Source organism: Lampris incognitus, chromosome 10 (assembly GCF_029633865.1).
Source record: "Lampris incognitus isolate fLamInc1 chromosome 10, fLamInc1.hap2, whole genome shotgun sequence".
In the NCBI taxonomy this organism is placed as follows: Eukaryota; Metazoa; Chordata; class Actinopteri; order Lampriformes; family Lampridae; genus Lampris; species Lampris incognitus.
Window position 1 is genome coordinate 11,895,635 of NC_079220.1, and position 19,459 is coordinate 11,915,093.

Consider the following 19,459-nt stretch of genomic DNA (forward strand, 5'->3'; position numbering starts at 1 on the left):
ACACTAGACGTTGGTTCTGGGTGTTGACTGACCTGCTGGTGTTTCCTCTCCATCTCCACCAGCTCCCCCTCCACCTTGCTTTGCTTCTCCTTCACCTTGACCAGCTCCTCATCTTTAGCCTGCATTTCCTCCTCCTGCCTGGTCACCTGCAGCAGAGGTTTCACCTGGGAGTGCAAAGGAAATAGACATACATGATGTCTGTTAGACAGTGTTGGAAAGTACATTCCCACTTTCATTTGAGCACATGTACTATATGTCAAACTGACAAATGAGTGCAGATTTAAAGGTCCCATTAAAGAGCATTTAGAGCACCATGAGCTTCCGCAATCTGACATATGTCCAAATGAAATGGAGCAGTCGGGTGGGATTTGGAGAGAGGGGGAAGTTTGATTTGACCAACAGCCAAAATTGATCAGACATTTTCAGAAGAATGCGGAAATCGATATGCCATTGGCTAGTTTTAATACGTCGGTAGGAGATAACTTGTTATTCTGCCAATCTCTCTCCCAGTTCATTGCACATTTTTTTAGTGTATGCCCACAAGTGCAGGCTGACCTAATGAAAAAACTATTGCATTTCTAAGGAAGGAATTAGAACAAAACCTTTTTTGTGAATTTCTAGAAACTAGTGTTAAATAGATATAAATTAAATGCAGATAAATGAGCTAATGAGAATACAAATACATTTTTAATTGCATGGGACTTTTAGACACACACACACACACACACACACCTTGGTGAATAGTCTCCACCATTGCCAGTGGCGCAGCTTCAGATAAGCAGCACAGTTCCTCTGGAGAACCTTCAGGGCGCTCAGCTGCTGCTGTTTCTTAGCAAAGGCCCTGGAAGAGGAGATTAGCAAAGGAGGAGGGCGGAGAGCCAGTGAGACAAAATTTGCGTAAAATCAATTTTCTCTGTTACTTCAAAGTGTTAGTTAGTGCATTAGTCTTCCTGCATGAACCCTGTGACTGTCAAAAACTACTGGGCTTCACACAGAAATAAGTATGAAGCCCTCGGTTGAGACTGCCATTCAGTTGCTGGACGGAGCAAAAAGAGATGGTGACTTTACTCCAGGTCAGAACTCACTTTCGTGCCAGGTATCCCCGGCAGACAGCCTGGAAGTAGATAATGATGTCAGTAATTTTCAGGTCCCTCTCCTCTTCCAAGTGGGCCAGGACGCCCGCCCTGAAGAAGATTTTACTCTGGCCGATGCGGAAAAGGTTGGTGTCCAACTCCAAGGCTCGGATCTACAGAGGGAAGAGAGGATGAAATAGGTCACTCTATAGGGCTGGTTTTGGTTAGGTACAAGATTAAATTAAAAGAAAAAAAATGTTTGTGTTTAAAAGAATTCTTGCTTTAAGGCTAGTGTACATCAGCCGACTTTTGCCCCGATTTTAAGCCCCCGACGGAACTCTGACTAATTTTACGGTCGCAGAATAATCTTGAAGAAATCGTCGCAAAATCCCGAGTCTGTCAGGTTTAACAGTCCTGTAATGTGAGATGGTCAAAGACGGGATTCTTCTGTCCCGCTACAGTCTGGAAATGGTCGGCGACCTACCGGATCATTTCAAAAAGGTTTCATTTTGTCGCGGGTCTGTTGGACGTGCAGTGATGCAACTGTTCGCGTGGATTGCCAACTGCCAATGAATGAGTTCACAATAAAACCAAATGCCATCCGCCGCTAAACCCGAGGAAGAAGAATAAACAACCAAAAACTTGGCGGGGAAGAAGTGGACGAGACAAGAAGAAGAGATGTTGGTGGAGCTGTGGCAGCAACACGATGGCCTTTTTAACGTCACGGCAGACGTTTACCACGACAGAGAGGAGAAACATAAAAGGTGGTGCGAGATCGCCGATGCCTTTCAACTACCTGGTGAGTTAAAACTACCCCCCCCCTTCCCCAATTGTACCTGGCCAATTACCCCACTCTTTCTAGCCGTCCCGGTCAGACCCGTCTTGAGACGCCCGACCAAGCCGGAGGTAACTCGGGGATTCGAACAGAAGATCCTTGTGTTGGTAGGCATCGGAATAGACCGCAACATTAGAGTTAAAACTATTTTAAGTTAACGTTAGGTAACGTTAGCTAGCAAACTATTTTACATCCTCAGCTAACGTCATCAATAGTGTAATGTATTGGGACTTATGTTAATGCGCATGCTCTCTGGTTAGTCTTTGATGGGGGGCTCTCGTGAGGCGAGACTAGGAAGTAATGTTAAGTATGAGCCGAACTAGAGGGAATGCAGATGTAGCCTGATGGCTGAGTACCCTAACTTTGCTAAATTCTAAGTAAAGAGTTCGTTTACAACCAATGTCTCTCTCGTCTCTAAGTTGAATCCTACACTGGCGACGAAGCGGATCCGAACTCCAAAAGTTCTGAACAGGTTATTGATGGAAATCAGCAACCTCCGATATTCTACTACAGCTTTGAGGAATCTGTGAGTAGCCTAACGACATCACCATGACCACGCTGGGTCGCATAAAAGAGTTTGATGAAGGCTCCGGCACTGCAATTGAGGAGTATATTGAGAGACTGGAATGTTTTTTCCTGGCAAATGGAGTAGATGGGGAGGAGAAGAAACGCGCTATTTTGCTTAGCGTCTGTGGTGCTGCAACGTATTCTATACTACGTTCGGTGGTCGCTCCCATCCTTCCTACGGCCGTCACCTATGAAAACTTAGTATCGGCCTTGAAGCGCCAGTACAGTCCTCCTCCATCACAAATTGTTCAGCATTTTCAGTTTCACAGTTGCAAACAAAAGCAAGGCCAAGGAATCTCCAGCTACATTGCTGAACTCCATAAACTCAGTGCATTGTGCTTTTGGTGACCAACTGGAAGCTATGCTGCGTGACAGAATTGTCTGTGAGGTGCTAGATGAAGCGCTGCAGCGCCGCCTGCTGGCTGAAAAGGAACTCACATTCAAAGCAGCAGAGGAGAAAGCCCTTGCAGCGGAAACAGCCACGTTAAATACGTGAATACTACAACCAAACCAGCTGGGACCACCACAGTCAGCAGAAGTTCATCAGACTGCACAAAGTCAAACCGTTTTGAAAGTGAAACAAACAGTAGCAGAAGGTGGTGCAAAGCCATGTTTTCGTTGTGGAGGCACACACAACCAACAACATTGCAAATTTACCTCTGCTGTATGCCACTATTGCAAAAAAAGGGGGCACATTTCTCGTGTTTGTTTTAAAAAGAGCAGGGATGTCGCATCAGCAGATTCTTCTAACACAGTTCTTCAAGCCAAACAACATACACACACTGCTAGGCAACAAGAAGAGGAATATAACATTTACACCATGGGCAGGCAGCTGTATGCTCACGTAAAAAAGCCATATCAAGCCACTGTGATCCTGAATAACAAAACACATGTAATGGAGGTGGAGTCTGGAGCCGCATGCTCCTTGATCAGTGAGGGCAGTTACAACACCTTGTGGCCTGACCAGCCGCCTTTACTGCACAAGGACAGTAGTGTGCTTAGACAATGGTCACAAGCAGAACTACAAGTTAATGGGAAGATTTTTGTGGATGTGCAGTATCAAGGCAATCACAAGACCTTACCACTGATTAGTGTTCGAGGTCAAGGGGCAAGTCTACTGGGCAGGGACTGGTTTGAGGCACTGGGCATTTCTGTAATGGGGGTGCGCCAAGTATGCTTACAATCTGTGGAGTCCATCTTAACGGAATATGCAGAAGTCTTCCAGGACCTCGGGGCTTCACGAACCCCTCCAATTGCTATTGATATTGATACGACAGCATCACACAAGTTTTTTAAAGCACGTTCGGTGCCCTTTGCCCTTCGGCCAAAGCAAGATGAGGAGCTTGACAAGCTAGTAGCTCAGGGTATTTTTGAACCCGTGAGACACTCAAGGTGGGCCACAGCCATCGTACCAGTAGTTAAAAAGGATGGCAGCTTAAGAATTTGCGGTGACTATCGCTGCACTGTGAATACAGTTGTGAAACCTGATGTATACCCCGTTCCAACGGTGGCTGAACTGTTTTCCAGACTGGCGGGGGGGGGGGGTGCTTTTCAGTAAATTGGACCTCTAACAAGCTTACCAGCAGCTGGTGCTGGACGACAAGGCTGCAGAGCTTCTCACTATAAACACCCATCGCGGGCTGTTTCGGGCCCGCCGCCTGCAGTTTGGAGTATCGACAGCTGTGTCCATATTTCAGCGTTTCATGGATACACTCCTCGCCGGTATACCAGGCGTGCAACCGTACCTGAATGATGTCTTAATAGTGAGAAAGACTGTTGACCAGCACAATGACCATCTTCGTGCAGTGCTGGAACGATTCGCAGAAGCAGGATTGCGGCTACAGAAGGAGAAGAGTGTGTTTGCTGCTGACCAAGTTGAATTTTTAGGTTTTCATGTGGACAAGGATGGTGTGTGGCCGACTATGGAGAAAGTTGAGGCTATTCAGAAGGTGCCTTCACCCCGGAACAAAACGGAGCTTCAGTCATTCCTAGGCCTACTCAATTTTTACAGCTGTTTTTTGCCAAACAAGGCTACCATCTTAGAACCGCTGCACCGCCTCCTGGATCAGTCTGCACCCTGGCAGCGGACTGACGCACATAAAAAAGCTTACACTGCTGCAAAACAACTGCTTCAGGCTGATGGCGTGCTCACGCACTATGACGAAACAAAGCCATTAGCCGTTGTTTGTGACGCTTCGCCTTATGGCTTGGGGGCGCTGCTCTTCCATATGGAGTCCGATGGCCGGGAGGCTCCCATCGTCTTTGCCTCGAGGACACTATCCTCCACTGAAAGAAATTATGCCCAAATAGATAAGGAGGCCTTGGCGGTCATTTTTGCAGTCAAAAAATGTCACCAGTACCTTGCTGGTTGCCACTTTGTGGTTTTTACTGACCACAAACCTCTTTTGGGCTTGCTACACCACTCTAAGCCCATGCCACCTGTCCTGTCTCCACGCATGCTACGCTGGAGTGTTGTTCTTGGGGCCTACGATTACAAATTGTGCTACCGCCCTGGCAAACAGCTAGCAAATGCTGATGCCCTCAGTCGCTTACCACTGCCCGCTGGTATGCATGAGACCCCTCTACCCATGGAGGTGCTCTTACTGGAAATGGCGCCTGAAGCCTCGCTGAATGCAAAACACATTGCCGCCCTTACTCGGAAGGATCCAGTTCTGTCCCGGGTGCTGCGCTGGGTCCTGCATGGCTGGCCAGTGGATACACCTGACAGCCGTTTCAATCCGTTTTTCACCCGGCGCCATGAACTGTCCGCACACAAGGACTGCCTATTATGGGGGAGTCGTGTAGTTATTCCCAACCTGGCGAGGGAGGAGGTACTAGCCATGCTGCACACCCAGGCATTGTGCATATGAAGGGCCTGGGGAGGAGTTATGCCTGGTGGCCAGGTATGGATTTAGCAATAGAACAGACAGTAAAATCCCGTGAAACCTGCCAGAGAACTCGTCATGCACCACCAACAGCACAGCTGCACCCTTGGGAGTGGACAACTAAGAAATGGTCCCGGCTACACATTGACTTTGCTGGTCCATTCCAGGGGAAGACATTTCTCATAATTGTGGACTCATACTCTAAGTGGTTAGAGGTTGCCATGGTGAGTTCAATGTCCTCCTCTGCAGTGATCAGCACACTGAGGCTCCTCTCTGCAACTCACTGGTTGCCAGATGTCATTGTTTCTGAAAACGGTGCGGCCTTCACATCGGAAGAATTCAAAGAGTTTGCCAGACGGAATGGCATCAGAGCAGTGACTACGGCCCCTTACCATCCTCATTCAAATGGCCAAGCAGAACGTATGGTCCAGACAACCAAGGAGGCCCTGTCTAGGATCACTATCGGTGACTGGCAGAGACGCCTGGCTAGGTTTCTGCTGTCACAGCATGTGACTCCCAATTCAGCAACAGGAAAGAGCCTTGCTGAGCTTCTCATGAACCGGCGTCTTACCACGGCCTTTGATCGCCTTCATCCTGACTATGAAAATGAGATGCACCTCAAGCAGGAGGTGAGTGCAGAAAAGCTGCAAGGCCCAAACAGAAGTTTTAGGCCACAGGACACTGTGTACATGAGGAGCTACACTGGGGGACACAAATGGGTCCCTGACGTGATAGCCGATCCTACTGGCCCAGTTTCATATAGAGTGCAGACTCCTGATGGGCAAATGCATCGACGCCATGTGGATCAGCTGCATGGTAGAGCGACTGCACGCACAGATGTGGTAGCTGGAGAATCCATTGTTCCTGGTGAGCAGTCACCTGAAGATGGGCTGCTCGAGTCTACCTTGTCTGAAACGCCACGACCAGAGACCAGCAGGTCTGTTGAAGATCCCTCTGGTCCTGTGTCCATTCCTGTGCCCACTACCCCTCTATAGCGTCCGGCAAGAGACCGGCACCCTCCATACCACTTGGCAGATTTTGTTGACTGGGGGAAAGGGGTGTAATGTATTGGGACTTATGTTAATGCGCATGCTCTCTGGTTAGTCTTTGACGGGGGGCTCTCGTGAGGCGAGGCTAGGAAGTAATGTTAAGTATGAGCCGAACTGGAGGGAACGCAGATGTAGCCTGATGGCTGAGTAGCCTAACTTTGCTAAGTTCTAAGTAACGAGTTCGTTTACAACCAATGTCTCTCTCGTCTCTAAGTCGAATCCTCCAAATAGCTAGCTCATACAACACAAATGTGTAGATTATTGGGGGATTAGCTAGCCTAACTAACGTTATGTTGTTTCCATTTAGAGAGGTAACTAGCTAGCTAGCTAACCCAAGCACCAACTACCGGCAAGTTTAATAGCCCTGTCTATGGTAACGTTAGCTATGGCTTTTTAATCGGTTCTATTATGAACTAGCCATTTATTAAAACTTTTTATTCTATTTGGAAGAGAGCCTTGGATCCGCTTTTTTGATTAGGCCTATTCTGACGTTTTCCCTCCGCCCAAAGAGCGCCTTCTTTACACTTATTTTAACTGCCTCTGAACGCCGTAGCCCTCCTACTTTTACATATTTATAATCAAAATAACATATTAGCTAGCAGTCGGGTGTTATTATGAGAAGGTGTTTGGTGAACTATTCTCAAATTTATTATCGGAAAATCAGCTTCTCAGGACCGGTCGCGCTGACGAACACTGATAACGTCCCGGCACACTGCGTTGCCACGGCAAATTGTTGTAACAGCGCGAGGACTTGAAAAAGTCTTGTAAAATCATGTGATGTGCGACCCCACTATGATTCTCTGTGCTTCCTAAAACGCCTAGTGTGCACTCTATCAACCATGATTTTTAAAAGATAGTCTTCAGATAGTCATTAGATGTGAGCTGCTCTCCTTTTACAGGATTTTAAAAAGATTTTAAAAGTCGTGTGACATAAACTTGGCATTATAAACATGGATTGATGAAAGAAATGTTTCATCACTCATCTAATTGACCTCTTCAGTCTAAACTGACTGAAGACGTCACTGACGAAACGAGTCTCTCCCAATAAACGTTGTGTCCAGATGAACTGATTCAACTTTCTGTGAATTTCTTTACCTGGATTATTGAGCATGCATCAAGATCAATAGCATTACTTTTGTTTCATCACTAAATTAAGAGCAAGGTTTGTACCATTCTCTCACAGGCCTGCTTGCCATCCATGAAGCCCTTGGGGATGGCGTTGGGCGTGAGGATCTCATACCTTGTAATAGAATAGAGACAGAGATGAGAGAGAAGGGACAGAGAGGGGTGTTATGAGGATAGGGAGGCGCTGGGTCAGCATTATACTGTACCTCCACATCCACCTAGGCATTGGTGGTGAAGCAGACAGAAAACATAGAGACTAAAATGGGAGCATATGAGAGAGAAAAAGGCATATGTTTCACACAGACCACTAGATTGTAAGATACAACTATGCAGTTGTGAAAGATCCAATGAGCTTAAATGAGAAGAGCTAATATCCAAAAAAGGGATGACACATTTTCCACCAACGAGCAAGGACCAGGAACTTCCTGCTAGGGTTCAGAGACTTGTTTACCATGCTTATCACCATCACAAACATGGTCATTTACATGGTTATTATCATCCTCAAAAGTGTCGTATGATATTATAATTTTGTAAATGGAGGAATTAGGTGGAACAACAGTACCTCTGTCTGAACTCCTGGAAGACGATGCGGTTGGGGAAGCCTTGTCTGCAGATACGGATTCCTTCCAAGACTCCATTACACCTCAGCTGGTCCAGAACCAGGTGGGGGTCCAGTTTACCAGCCTGGAGGGGGGGGGGGTCAGGAGATGGGTAAAGGAAGAAAAAGGGAATTAGGCATAAAATCAGGAACAAAAGTGTTGGGAAACTTTGCATACGGGTTACATAACAAGTCAAAGAGCAGGGATTTGGTTTGTGACTGTCAACTATAACCTTTTATACATTTCTTCCAAATTAATTAGAAGTTTAAAAAACACCTCTGTGTCAATGGTGGGCTAGACTGGTGACAATATTCTTACAGCTCCTTTGCACGTGTTACTTCTACTTTGATTGATTTCCATAAATTAACATAAATGATCCTGAAAACAGATTTTTAGTGTTACAAAAATGAATTTAAAATTTTCTACTTCTATGGCATTTGTGCAAAGCAATTGTACTGTAGTTTTGTAAGAAAGCAACAATACAAAAATGTTAATTAGCTTGATTTAAGAAATTTGGTTTGACCACATTTCAACCTGCACTCATCAGACCATCATACTTCTCTTGAGGAAACAGACCAGGACAAACTCAATAAGCCCTCCTTCCATGGCAAACCCTACAGTGTGTTCTCTTCTTTAACATGCTGCTTGTTCTTACAGAAATAATACATTACGCATCACTTAACAGCACCACACTCGCCATAAATCTCCATTCAGATATTGTTTAACTTCCTGCACTCTCTTCCAAGTCAAGTTTATCAAGGCAGAGGGCCCAAGCTTTGCTCTCTCTTGGTCTCCCCGGCCTTGTAAGGAAAATTAACATTGTGGTTTTGCTGGAAACAGTGAAGCTTCTGTCGAAGTCTTCATTTCAAAGCCATCAGTCATAATAATCAATGTTTCAGTTGGACGTGAGCGGGACTTCGCCTTTTGAGAGTTCAAGCTTGATAAATTTTGTCCGTGACCAGAAACTCTAGAGACAACAACAAAACTTGACACACCATTAATACAGTGGTGTTGGTATTGGTGGGGGTGGGGACTCACCCTCTTCTCATGGTTGGGGATGATGCAGCGGACAAAGTTGGGATTGGTGTTTCTCAGGGTTGCCATGAGTTTGGATAGCTGTTCCTTGTACAGTTGGCCCACGGTGCGGAACATGCCCTTCTTGGTCTTGTAGGCTGCACCAAAAGCCGTCTCATTCATCCCTGCTACCTGGTCCAGACCCACGATACGGTCAACTAGTTTTCAGGGGGAAGAGAGAGAGACACGCACAAATTGAGAGAAATAGGAAGACTGAAGAATTAACGTTAATAATAGTAATGTAATACAAATGACTGGCAACTTGACCAGTGTGATGCTAGTTTCACCATACATCACAGTGATGGGCTGGGCCTGGGCTAAGTCGAGGTAGCGGCGGTAAGGTCGTACTTTTGTAACTCCTTTCAAATATCTCATATGTTGACGTTTGTGGATGTTGTCGGAGGAAATTGGAAGTAAAAGGCGAGAGAGCTCAAACATGCAGTGTTGACCCTGCTAATTTAGTAGCACTCTTACCAAATGTTACTGGTGACTGTCAGCTGAACAGTTCAGATGGTCGAACCCTGTACACACCTACGACAGGGTTACACAACATTAGAGCTTAGGTTCCATTAAGTCCAATCAAGATGTAGTGGACTATAGACCAAAGTCAGGACAAGGAGATGACCCAATGAGGTAATATACTAAAGAATAAAGACGACTGGGTTGACAGGCCTCCCCAATTAGAATCTGTTTCTAGTAGAAAACAGGAGTCTAGCAAATAAAAACTGAACCAAGCAAAATGCAGCAATAGATCTTTGTTAAATTAAAAAACTGTTACTAAAATGTTCTCGAAGGACCAAATCTTGAATAAGTGTTTATATTGATATCTGAATTTGTCTACTTCTTCAGGTTGAAATGAGATCAAGTCAGACAGCTGATCAAACTAAACCTTCTTTCAAGGTTTTCATCAATCTCTTTATCGGATGTCTCCACGTTGCCATTTCTCTTACTGCAGCTTCATTCAATCAGATGAAAGAGAGATCCTTTAATCGGCTCTTTAAGCCCAAATTTAATGAAAATGATAATATCTTTCTTATGATTATGGCTTGCTTGTGAAAGGGAAGCCAGCGCCCAGATAAACTGGGTAATAATAAATGATCCAGATAACAGCACAGAATGCCAGAATATTATTCATTGTCCTCTCGAAGAGGTCACTTCCAGCTACTCCTACTCTGTCTTCATTTTAGGACACATATACAAGCCATCAGCTCAGAAAGTTGGACGTCGCATATAATAAACTCCTTATAATAAAATTACACCACTAATGAGAGCTTTTTTTTGTGTGAGCCAAACGCACGCCTTAAAACCAGACCCAAACTGGATCTGTGGCAGTTTTCTGCATTTTGTTTTTTGTGGGCCTGTTGCTGATTAAAATCTGTGGCATTCTGCAGAACGGATCTTTTTGCCTCTTAGCTATACAACAGGCGTTGAGTAACAACAAATGTGTTTCAGAATGTGTTTTATGAAACATGTTTCAGAAATACTGGACATTTAAAATGTGTTAAATCAACATGGGAGTGCTTCGGAGTCTTTGTGAAAATCGAGAGGGACGACACAATAGCCATGATGTTCGGTTTTTATCATCAATATTTCAAAAACTGTCCTTAAAATGTAAATACAATCACTATAATATAGTAAAAGTAGCATATAAAGAAAAATCTCAAGCACAAATGTGAAAATTAATAAGACAAACATTTTTTTCATTTAAACTGTGTGTGTGTGTGTGTGTGTGTGTGTGTGTGTGTGTGTGTGTGTGTGTGTGTGTGTGGGCGTATACCAGTATTGTATTATTTTGCAATCAGAGTACTCTGTGTTTTTTTCTTGTGCTTTAATTAAATCAGATTGTTTTCTGTGGTGTCCCGAGGTGAAAATGGAATCTTCCTGCGGCAACTGACGCTCTGTCTGTACCTTTCAGATGATGGCTCCGTGACCACTCGCCTATCTCCCTCCCACCTCCCCACCTCTGTTTATGCGTGGGCGTTGCAGTCACACGTATGCTACGGCACCTTATTGTTCTCCAGTAGCACCAGAGAAAGCATTAAAACAATATAATTCAAAAGAGAAGTGCTGGTTTCTGCAGAGTTTTGTGGGCGCAGATTCCGTGTGGGCCGACTTATACAAGCAAAAACATGTGGCACTTCAATACTAAAAGATGAATTCTGTATTTTATAAAGGCCACCTTATAAAGGCATTCTCCCACACCTATGATTCCATTTAAGGAGAATCCCACTTGGATAAATATTTAGATTATTTTCTGTGGGTGAGACTTGACATAGCTCTTATTTACATTTGCTCAGTAACTTTATGAACTTCAAGTAAAAAACTCAAGATTGCAAAATTAAGCAGTCCTACGGCATAAACGGCATTACCCTAGTTGGTAGAAAAACAGAAAATCCAGGATTATTTTGGATTATTTTGCTCCTTATTTTTATATATATATATATATATATATATATATATATATATATATACATATACACACACACACACACACACACACACACTACATGGTCAAAAGTATGTGTACACCCGAACTTCACACCCATATGTGCTTGTGGAACATCTCATTCCAAAACCATGGGCATTAATATGGAGATGGTCCCCCCTTTACAGCTATAACAGCCTCCACTCTTCTGGGAAAACTTTCCACTAGATTTTGGAACATGGCTGTGGGGATTTGCTCCCATTCAGCATTAGTGAGGTTGGGCACCAATGCCGGGCAAGAAGGTCTGGGCTTGTAGTCAGCGTTCCAGTTCATCCCAAAGGTGTCGGTTGGGGTTGAGGTCAAGGTTCTGTGCAGGCCAGTCAAACTCTTCCACACAAAACTCGGCAAACCGGACATCCGCGTAGTGTAGCAGTCTATTCCGTTGTCTACCAACACCAGGATCACCAGTTCAAATCCCCGTGTTACCTCCGGCTTGGTCAGGCATCCCTACAGACACAATTGTCTGTGTCTGTGGATGGGAAGCCAGATGTGGGTATGTGTCCTGGTCGCTGCACTAGCGCCTCCTCTGGTCAGTTGGGGCGCCTTTTCAGGGGGGAGGAGGAAACTTGGGTATAGCATGATCCTCCCACGCGCTACATTTCCGTGGCAAAACTCCTCACTGTCAGGTGAAAAGAAGCGGCTGGTGACTCCACATGTATCGGAGGAGGCATATGGTAGTCTGCAGCCCTCCCCGGATGCCAATATCTTTTTCCGAGGATGAATCCGGAAAGTTCCTGCCATCAGGCACTAGGATTGGCCAGATCTGCCTGTCAGTCAACTTTCCGGATCCATCCTAGGAAAAAAATATTCGCTTACCGTACACACACAGTTAAGTTGGCAGTTAGCTTGGTTGTAAACATGGCTAATGGCAACAGTTAGCTAGCAAACATGGCTAGGGTTAGGGTTGTTGTGCGTTCGCATTGGCCTTGATTGACAGGCAGATCTGGCTAATCCTAGCGCCTGAAGGTGGAAACTTTCCTGGTTCATCCTAGGAAAAAAATATTCGCTCCCCGGATCGGCAGAGCAGCAACCAGAATGGCTCAGAAGAGCGGGGTAATTGACTGGATACAATTGGGGAAAAAAGGGGTGAAACCCCCCCCCACAAAAAATCAAAAACAAAACTTGGCAAACCATGTCTTTATGGACCTCGCTTTGTGCATGGGGGCATTGTCAGGCTGAAACAGGAAAGGGGCTTCCCCAAACTGTTACCACAAAGGTGGAAGCACGCAGTTCTCTAGGATGTTGTAGTATGCTGTAGCATTAAGATTTACCTTCACTAGAACTGTGGGGCCTAGCCTAAACCATAAAAAACAGCCCCGGGCCATTATTCCTCCTCCACCAAACTTAACAGTTATCCATTTGGACAGGTAGTGTTCTCCTGGCATCCACCAAACTCAGATTCATCCATCAAACTGCCAGATAGTGAAGCGTGATTCATCACTCCAGAGAACTGGTTTCCCCTGCTCCAGAGTCCAATGACGGTGTGCTTTACACCACCCCAGCCGATGTTTGGCATTGCACATGGTGATCTTCGGCTTGTGTGCGGCTGCTCGGCCGTGGAAACCCATTTCGTGAAGTTCCTGACAAACAGTTCTTGTGCTGACGCTGCTTCCAGGGACAGTCTGGAACTCGGTAGTGAGTGTTACAACTGAGGACAGACGGTTTTTACACGCTCCATCACTCAGCGGTCTCGTTCTGTGGTCTTGTGTGTCCTAACGCTTCACAGCTGGGTTGTTGTTGCTCAGAGACGTTTCCACTTAACAATAACAGACTTTGACCGGGGCAGATCTAGCAGGGCAGGAATTTGACCAGCCGATTTGTTGGAAAGGTGGCGTCCTATGACAGTGCCACGTTGAAAGTCACTGAGCTCTTCAGTATGTCCCGTTCTACTGTCAATGTCTGTATATGGAGACTGCATGGCTGTATGCTTGCATTTATGCATCTACCGGCAATGGATGTGGCTGAAAAGTCAAACCCACTAATTAAAAGGGGTGTCCACATACTTTTGATAATGTAGTGTATATGTACATATAGGTATGGGAACAATTTCAGGAAATTCAAATTTGATGTCAAAGGATTGTCATCTAACATATGAAGCATAACTCATTTAACAAAGCAAAAGAACTACAGCAGAATTAACATGTCTGTCGCAGAATGAAACTGAAATCAATTTTTAGATGAAATCCTCTATCCATTGGATGACCTCTGCTCAAGTCATGTTCTTAATCCTCTTTGAAAATCTACACCTGGATGACATTTCAGCAAAACGGTGTCCTCCTATTCATTTATTTTTTTCCCCTCACTTCATCTTTTAATGAAAAGAAGATTTACAATGTTGAGCTGGTTCAGATACCCGGCATGCAGGTTACTAAAATATTCCATCCTGGCTTTGTTTGCCCCAAACAGATGATAAATTACACTAGTGAACAAAGCAGGGACCTTAAATCATCCCTATATCCAATGATGGGCTTGGATAATGAGTTGTTTAGGGAGAGCAGTGCCTATCCATCCTACTGTTGTCAACTTGACCCCTCTCAGGGGTTGGTGCTTGGGTACAGTTTCATGCTTTTAGAAGACATGCTCATATAGAAGTCATTGAAGTGACCAGCCGCAGCGAGCGTATTCATCATCTGCTCATTAATGCAACGTACAGCGGCTGGATAGATGCATTTGCCTTTTTTAGGTGGGCTAGCAGCAACATCCGAAAGCATAGCTCCCTTCTCCAACGAGATTTATGTTTGTTCTGGTTTCAGTGAAGAACTTGTTGCACAATGACCTTAAAAAAACCCATCACAAATGCCTTTCTACCTCACCAAGTAATATTACATAACCCCACATCTCAGGAGGACCTCATAATTCATCATTTTAATTTCCATTGGGTTTATTCTTTTACAGCATAACACTAATCAAACCCCCCCCCAAAAAAGATCACATATCTTAGATGTATAATTCTAAGGATTGTCATTTTTGGGGCGTCCGGGTGGCGTAGCAATGTAGTCTGTTGCCTACCAACACGGGAATCGCCGGTTCAAATCCCCGTGTTACCTCTGGCTTGATCGGGCATCCCTATACAGACACAGTTGGCTGTGTCTGCAGGTGGGAAGCCAGATGTGGGTCTGTGTTCTGGTCGCTGCACTAGCGCCTCCTCTGGTCGGTCGGGGCGCCTGTTGGGGGGGAGGGGGACTGGGGGGAATAGTGTGATCCTCCCACGCACTATGTCCCCCTGGCGAAACTCCTCACTGTCAGGTGAAAAGAAGTGGCTGGCGACTCCACATGTATTGGAGGAGGCATGAGGTAGTCTCCAGCCCTCCCCGGATCGGCAGAGGGGGTGGAGCAGCGACCGGGACGGCTCGGAAGAGTGGGGGATAATTGGCCGGGTACAATTGGGGAGAAGGGGGGGATAAAAAAAAAAGGATTGTCATTTTTGTTTAACTTACTGACGCCGATGTTTATGTGATCCGCACTGCCGTCCCTAAACAAATATTGCAGTGGTGTTTGAACAAGCCAAAGCCTGGAGATCCATTTGAAATGAACCAGATGTTATCACAGGAGCACCTTACCAACCACCAAACAAGCACAACATGGCTGAACTTGTGTTTTAGCTATTTACATTGTATTATCTGTGGGTAGATGGCGGATTTATTTTGTAGGTGTATGTATTGACAAAATTACTGTATATAATTATGCAAAAGACAATACATTTGTACTTTTTTTTTCCTGCGAACAATACATCACCACAGCAAACATATATATCTATATTTTTCTGAATATGGTCATGCCAATAAAACCCAGTTGAATTGAATTATATACAGTGCTGCTTGAAAGTTTGTGAACCCTCCACACAGGGTCACTTTTTTTGTAAAAAACATTAAAATAAGCTTATTACACATACATCCAAATCCCAATTTGTAAAGCACACCTTCCAAATAATGGACACACACACAAAAGAGATATATTTTCATTATTTAATTCAACAAAGGTGGTTTATTTCACAAAAACTGAACATTTAACATGTGCAAAAGTATGTGAACCCTTGTATTAGTAGCTTGTGGCTCCTCCTTTTGCAGCCATTACTTCAACCAAATGTCTTCTGTAACCACTAACCAGTCTCTCGCATCTGCTTATGGGGATTTTTGCCCACTCCTCCTTGCAGAACTCAGCCAGTTGAGAGAGGTTGGAGGGACATCTGGTATGTACCAACTTCTTCAGGTCTCGCCACAACATTTCAATTGGATTAAGGTCCGGACTCTGACTGGGCCTATCCAGAGTACGAATCCTCTTTCTCTGAAGCCATTCATATGTAGTTTTGCTGGAATGCTTTGGGTAATTGTCTTGTTGAACAATCCATTTTCGTCCCAGCTTCAACTCCCTGACTGATGGCAGGAAATTCTGGTCAAGAATTTGTTGATATGCCGGAGAATTCATGGTTCCTTGGATAATATGGAGTCGTCCAGGTCCAGAAGCAGAAAAGCAGCCCCAGACCTTCACATTTCCACCACCATGCTTCACTGTTGGGAGGAGGTTCTTTTCTTCATATGCAGTGTTGGCTTTTCTCCAAACATGTTGGTTTTGATTGTGACCAGATAATTCTATTTTGGACTCGTCTGTCCAGAGAATGGACTTCCAGAAGGTCTCTGGTTTGTCCAAGTGCTCTCTGGCAAAGTTGAAATGGGCAGCTTTGTTCTTTTTTGAGAGCAGAGGCTTCCTTCTAGCAACCCTCCCATGAATGTCATGGCTATTCAATTTTCGTCTGATTGTAGACGCATGCACATTTGTCCCAGATGCTATCAGAGAGGTCTGCAACTCTCTAGAGGTGATGTGTGGGTTGGCCTTTACCTGATTTATTATTTTTCTGGTGCTTCTGGGTGATAGTTTTGATGGGCGTCCACTTCTAGGCAGAGTTGCTGTCATGTTGAAGGCCCTCCATTTGTAAATTATTTGTCTTACAGTGGATGGATGGAGCTGGAATCTTTTGGAGATGGTCTTATAGCCCTCCCCAGACTGATGGGCTATCACTACCCTCTTCTTCCTGTCCTCGGATATCTCCTTTGCTCTTGGCGTTGTTGATTTGTATAGGACCACAGTGGTTTGGTTGGTTTCCTCTCTCTTTTAATTCGTGCAGGCCAAACCCTTTCCCAAGGATGTCTCATTTCATTGGTCTGCTTAAATGATTAATTAAGCACCCCAATGTGTTTCACCCCGAGTCTGTTACCTGCTTGACTTAACCAATGCAGCTGGGGGTTCACTTACTTTTGCACATACACTAATTCCATGTTTCATATAGTTTTTGGGCTACTTAAACAAGTCCCACTAAACAAGTACATGCAACTGATAAACATATATCTGACATTTCATACATGAAAACTGGTGATGATAGAATAAGAAAATCATGGTAAAACAACAGAAAAATCTAAACTGCTCAAGGGGTTCACATACTTTCAAGCAGCACTGTATATATATATATATATATATATATATATACACTACCGTTCAAAAGTTTGGGATCACCCAAACAATTGTGTTTTCCATGAAAAGTCACACTTATTCACCACCATATGTTGTGAAATGAATAGAAAATAGAGTCAAGACATTGACAAGGTTAGAAATAATGATTTGTATTTGAAATAAGATTTTTTTTGCATCAAACTTTGCTTTCGTCAAAGAATCCTCCATTTGCAGCAATTACAGCATTGCAGACCTTTGGCATTCTAGCTGTTAATTTGTTGAGGTAATCTGGAGAAATTGCACCCCACGCTTCCAGAAGCAGCTCCCACAAGTTGGATTGGTTGGATGGGCACTTCTTTGAGCAGATTGAGTTTCTGGAGCATCACATTTGTGGGGTCAATTAAACGCTCAAAATGGCCAGAAAAAGAGAACTTTCATCTGAAACTCGACAGTCTATTCTTGTTCTTAGAAATGAAGGCTATTCCATGCGAGAAATTGCTAAGAAATTGAAGATTTCCTACACCGGTGTGTACTACTCCCTTCAGAGGACAGCACAAACAGGCTCTAACAGGTACTATTTAATGAAGATGCCAGTTGGGGACCTGTGAGGCGTCTGTTTCTCAAACTAGAGACTCTAATGTACTTATCTTCTTGCTCAGTTGTGCAACGCGGCCTCCCACTTCTTTTTCTACTCTGGTTAGAGCCTGTTTGTGCTGTCCTCTGAAGGGAGTAGTACACACCGGTGTAGGAAATCTTCAATTTCTTAGCAATTTCTCGCATGGAATAGCCTTCATTTCTAAGAACAAGAATAGACTGTCGAGTTTCAGATGAAAGTTCTCTTTTTCTGGCCATTTTGAGCGTTTAATTGACCCCACAAATGTGATGCTCCAGAAACTCAATCTGCTCAAAGAAGTGCCCATCCAACCAATCCAACTTGTGGGAGCTGCTTCTGGAAGCGTGGGGTGCAATTTCTCCAGATTACCTCAACAAATTAACAGCTAGAATGCCAAAGGTCTGCAATGCTGTAATTGCTGCAAATGGAGGATTCTTTGACGAAAGCAAAGTTTGATGTAAAAAAAATCTTATTTCATATACAAATCATTATTTCTAACCTTGTCAATGTCTTGACTCTATTTTCTATTCATTTCACAACATATGGTGGTGAATAAGTGTGACTTTTCATGGAAAACACAAAATTGTTTGGGTGATCCCAAACTTTTGAACGGTAGTGTATATATATATTATTTTTTTTTACTGTCCTGCCTTTCTGTTGCACAATTTGTGTTTTTTTTCCCCTGTTCCGTTTTTCCAACTGCCGTTTACCGTCTCTCGGAGTCCACGTGAATGCAGCGTAAGACTTCCTATTCCTTTCGGAAATTCAAGACGAAAAAGTCTAAATACTCTGGTGCACCTTTGTCTGAGTTTTGTTTAAATGTCTCCGCTTTTATGTCTGGGGCGCACAGAACTGCGCCCCATGGAAAATCTGAACAAAACCAATCAGACAGCAGCCTCAGGTCACCAGCTCGCCAAAGGTATGAGAGCTCACATAAGGTATCGTTTGGCCGGCGCCGCTCACCCAGGAAGTATATGCATTCTGACAGAAATCAACCCAATACCATTTGGAACCAGTATTCAATGGCTGCTGACAGGCACTCACAGACCGAAAAACCCTTTTATTTCATAATCATTGGCATTATACAACTAAATTATATTTAACATGTTTAAGTAGATTTTCCTCTCTTGATATTTGAAGGTGGCGGCGCCCCAGCGCCCTGTACTGGCCACCACTGATGAGTATGTACCAGGGTTTATGAGGGCACAGGTAGTGGTAGATGAAGTGAGGGGAAGGGGTGATGAAAGATCAAGGGGGGGATGCTGAGAGAATGGGTCAGTATGATTGAGAGAGAGGCTGTGTTGGATGAGGAAGGGGAGATAGAATGTAGGAGAAGGACAGAGGAGAGCGAGAGAGTGAGTCTGATGGGTGTGAAAACGAGAGTGATGTATAGATGTCTAAGAGGGGAAGAAGTGAGAAGACCGGCTGCGGAGAAAGTGTGGGGGAGGGTTATGAATGAGATGGATGTAGGGAGGACATGGGTGTAGGGAGGACATGGGAGAAATCTGAGAGTCAAGTGGAACAGTGTTGAATGTGAGAATTTTGACTTTTCTTAAGACACAACGGGGTATTCAATAACGTAATAATTAGTAAGTTTGACGTGAATGTGAAGAAAGAATGTGATGTGTGTGGTGTGGGAGAGGAAGCATTTATGCATAAGTTTGTTGAACGTTGTGAGCTGGAGGGATACATGTTGAAAATGAAGGAAT

The 19,459-nt window shown here is 44.4% G+C and overlaps 1 protein-coding gene across 1 annotated transcript in view; it reads right to left on the reverse strand.

Annotated features, from left to right (window-relative positions):
* The window catches only part of LOC130119431 (myosin-10-like), a 119,036-nt gene that overhangs the window by 31,144 nt on the left and 68,433 nt on the right, over positions 1-19,459 (reverse strand). Inside the window, exons 16-21 of the mRNA XM_056287934.1 lie at positions 9,172-9,365; positions 8,097-8,218; positions 7,580-7,649; positions 1,086-1,246; positions 733-841; positions 33-164 (exon numbers count right to left, since the gene is read on the reverse strand). Coding sequence (XP_056143909.1) covers positions 33-164; positions 733-841; positions 1,086-1,246; positions 7,580-7,649; positions 8,097-8,218; positions 9,172-9,365 — 788 coding nt within the window. The remainder of the gene's footprint in view (positions 1-32; positions 165-732; positions 842-1,085; positions 1,247-7,579; positions 7,650-8,096; positions 8,219-9,171; positions 9,366-19,459) is intronic.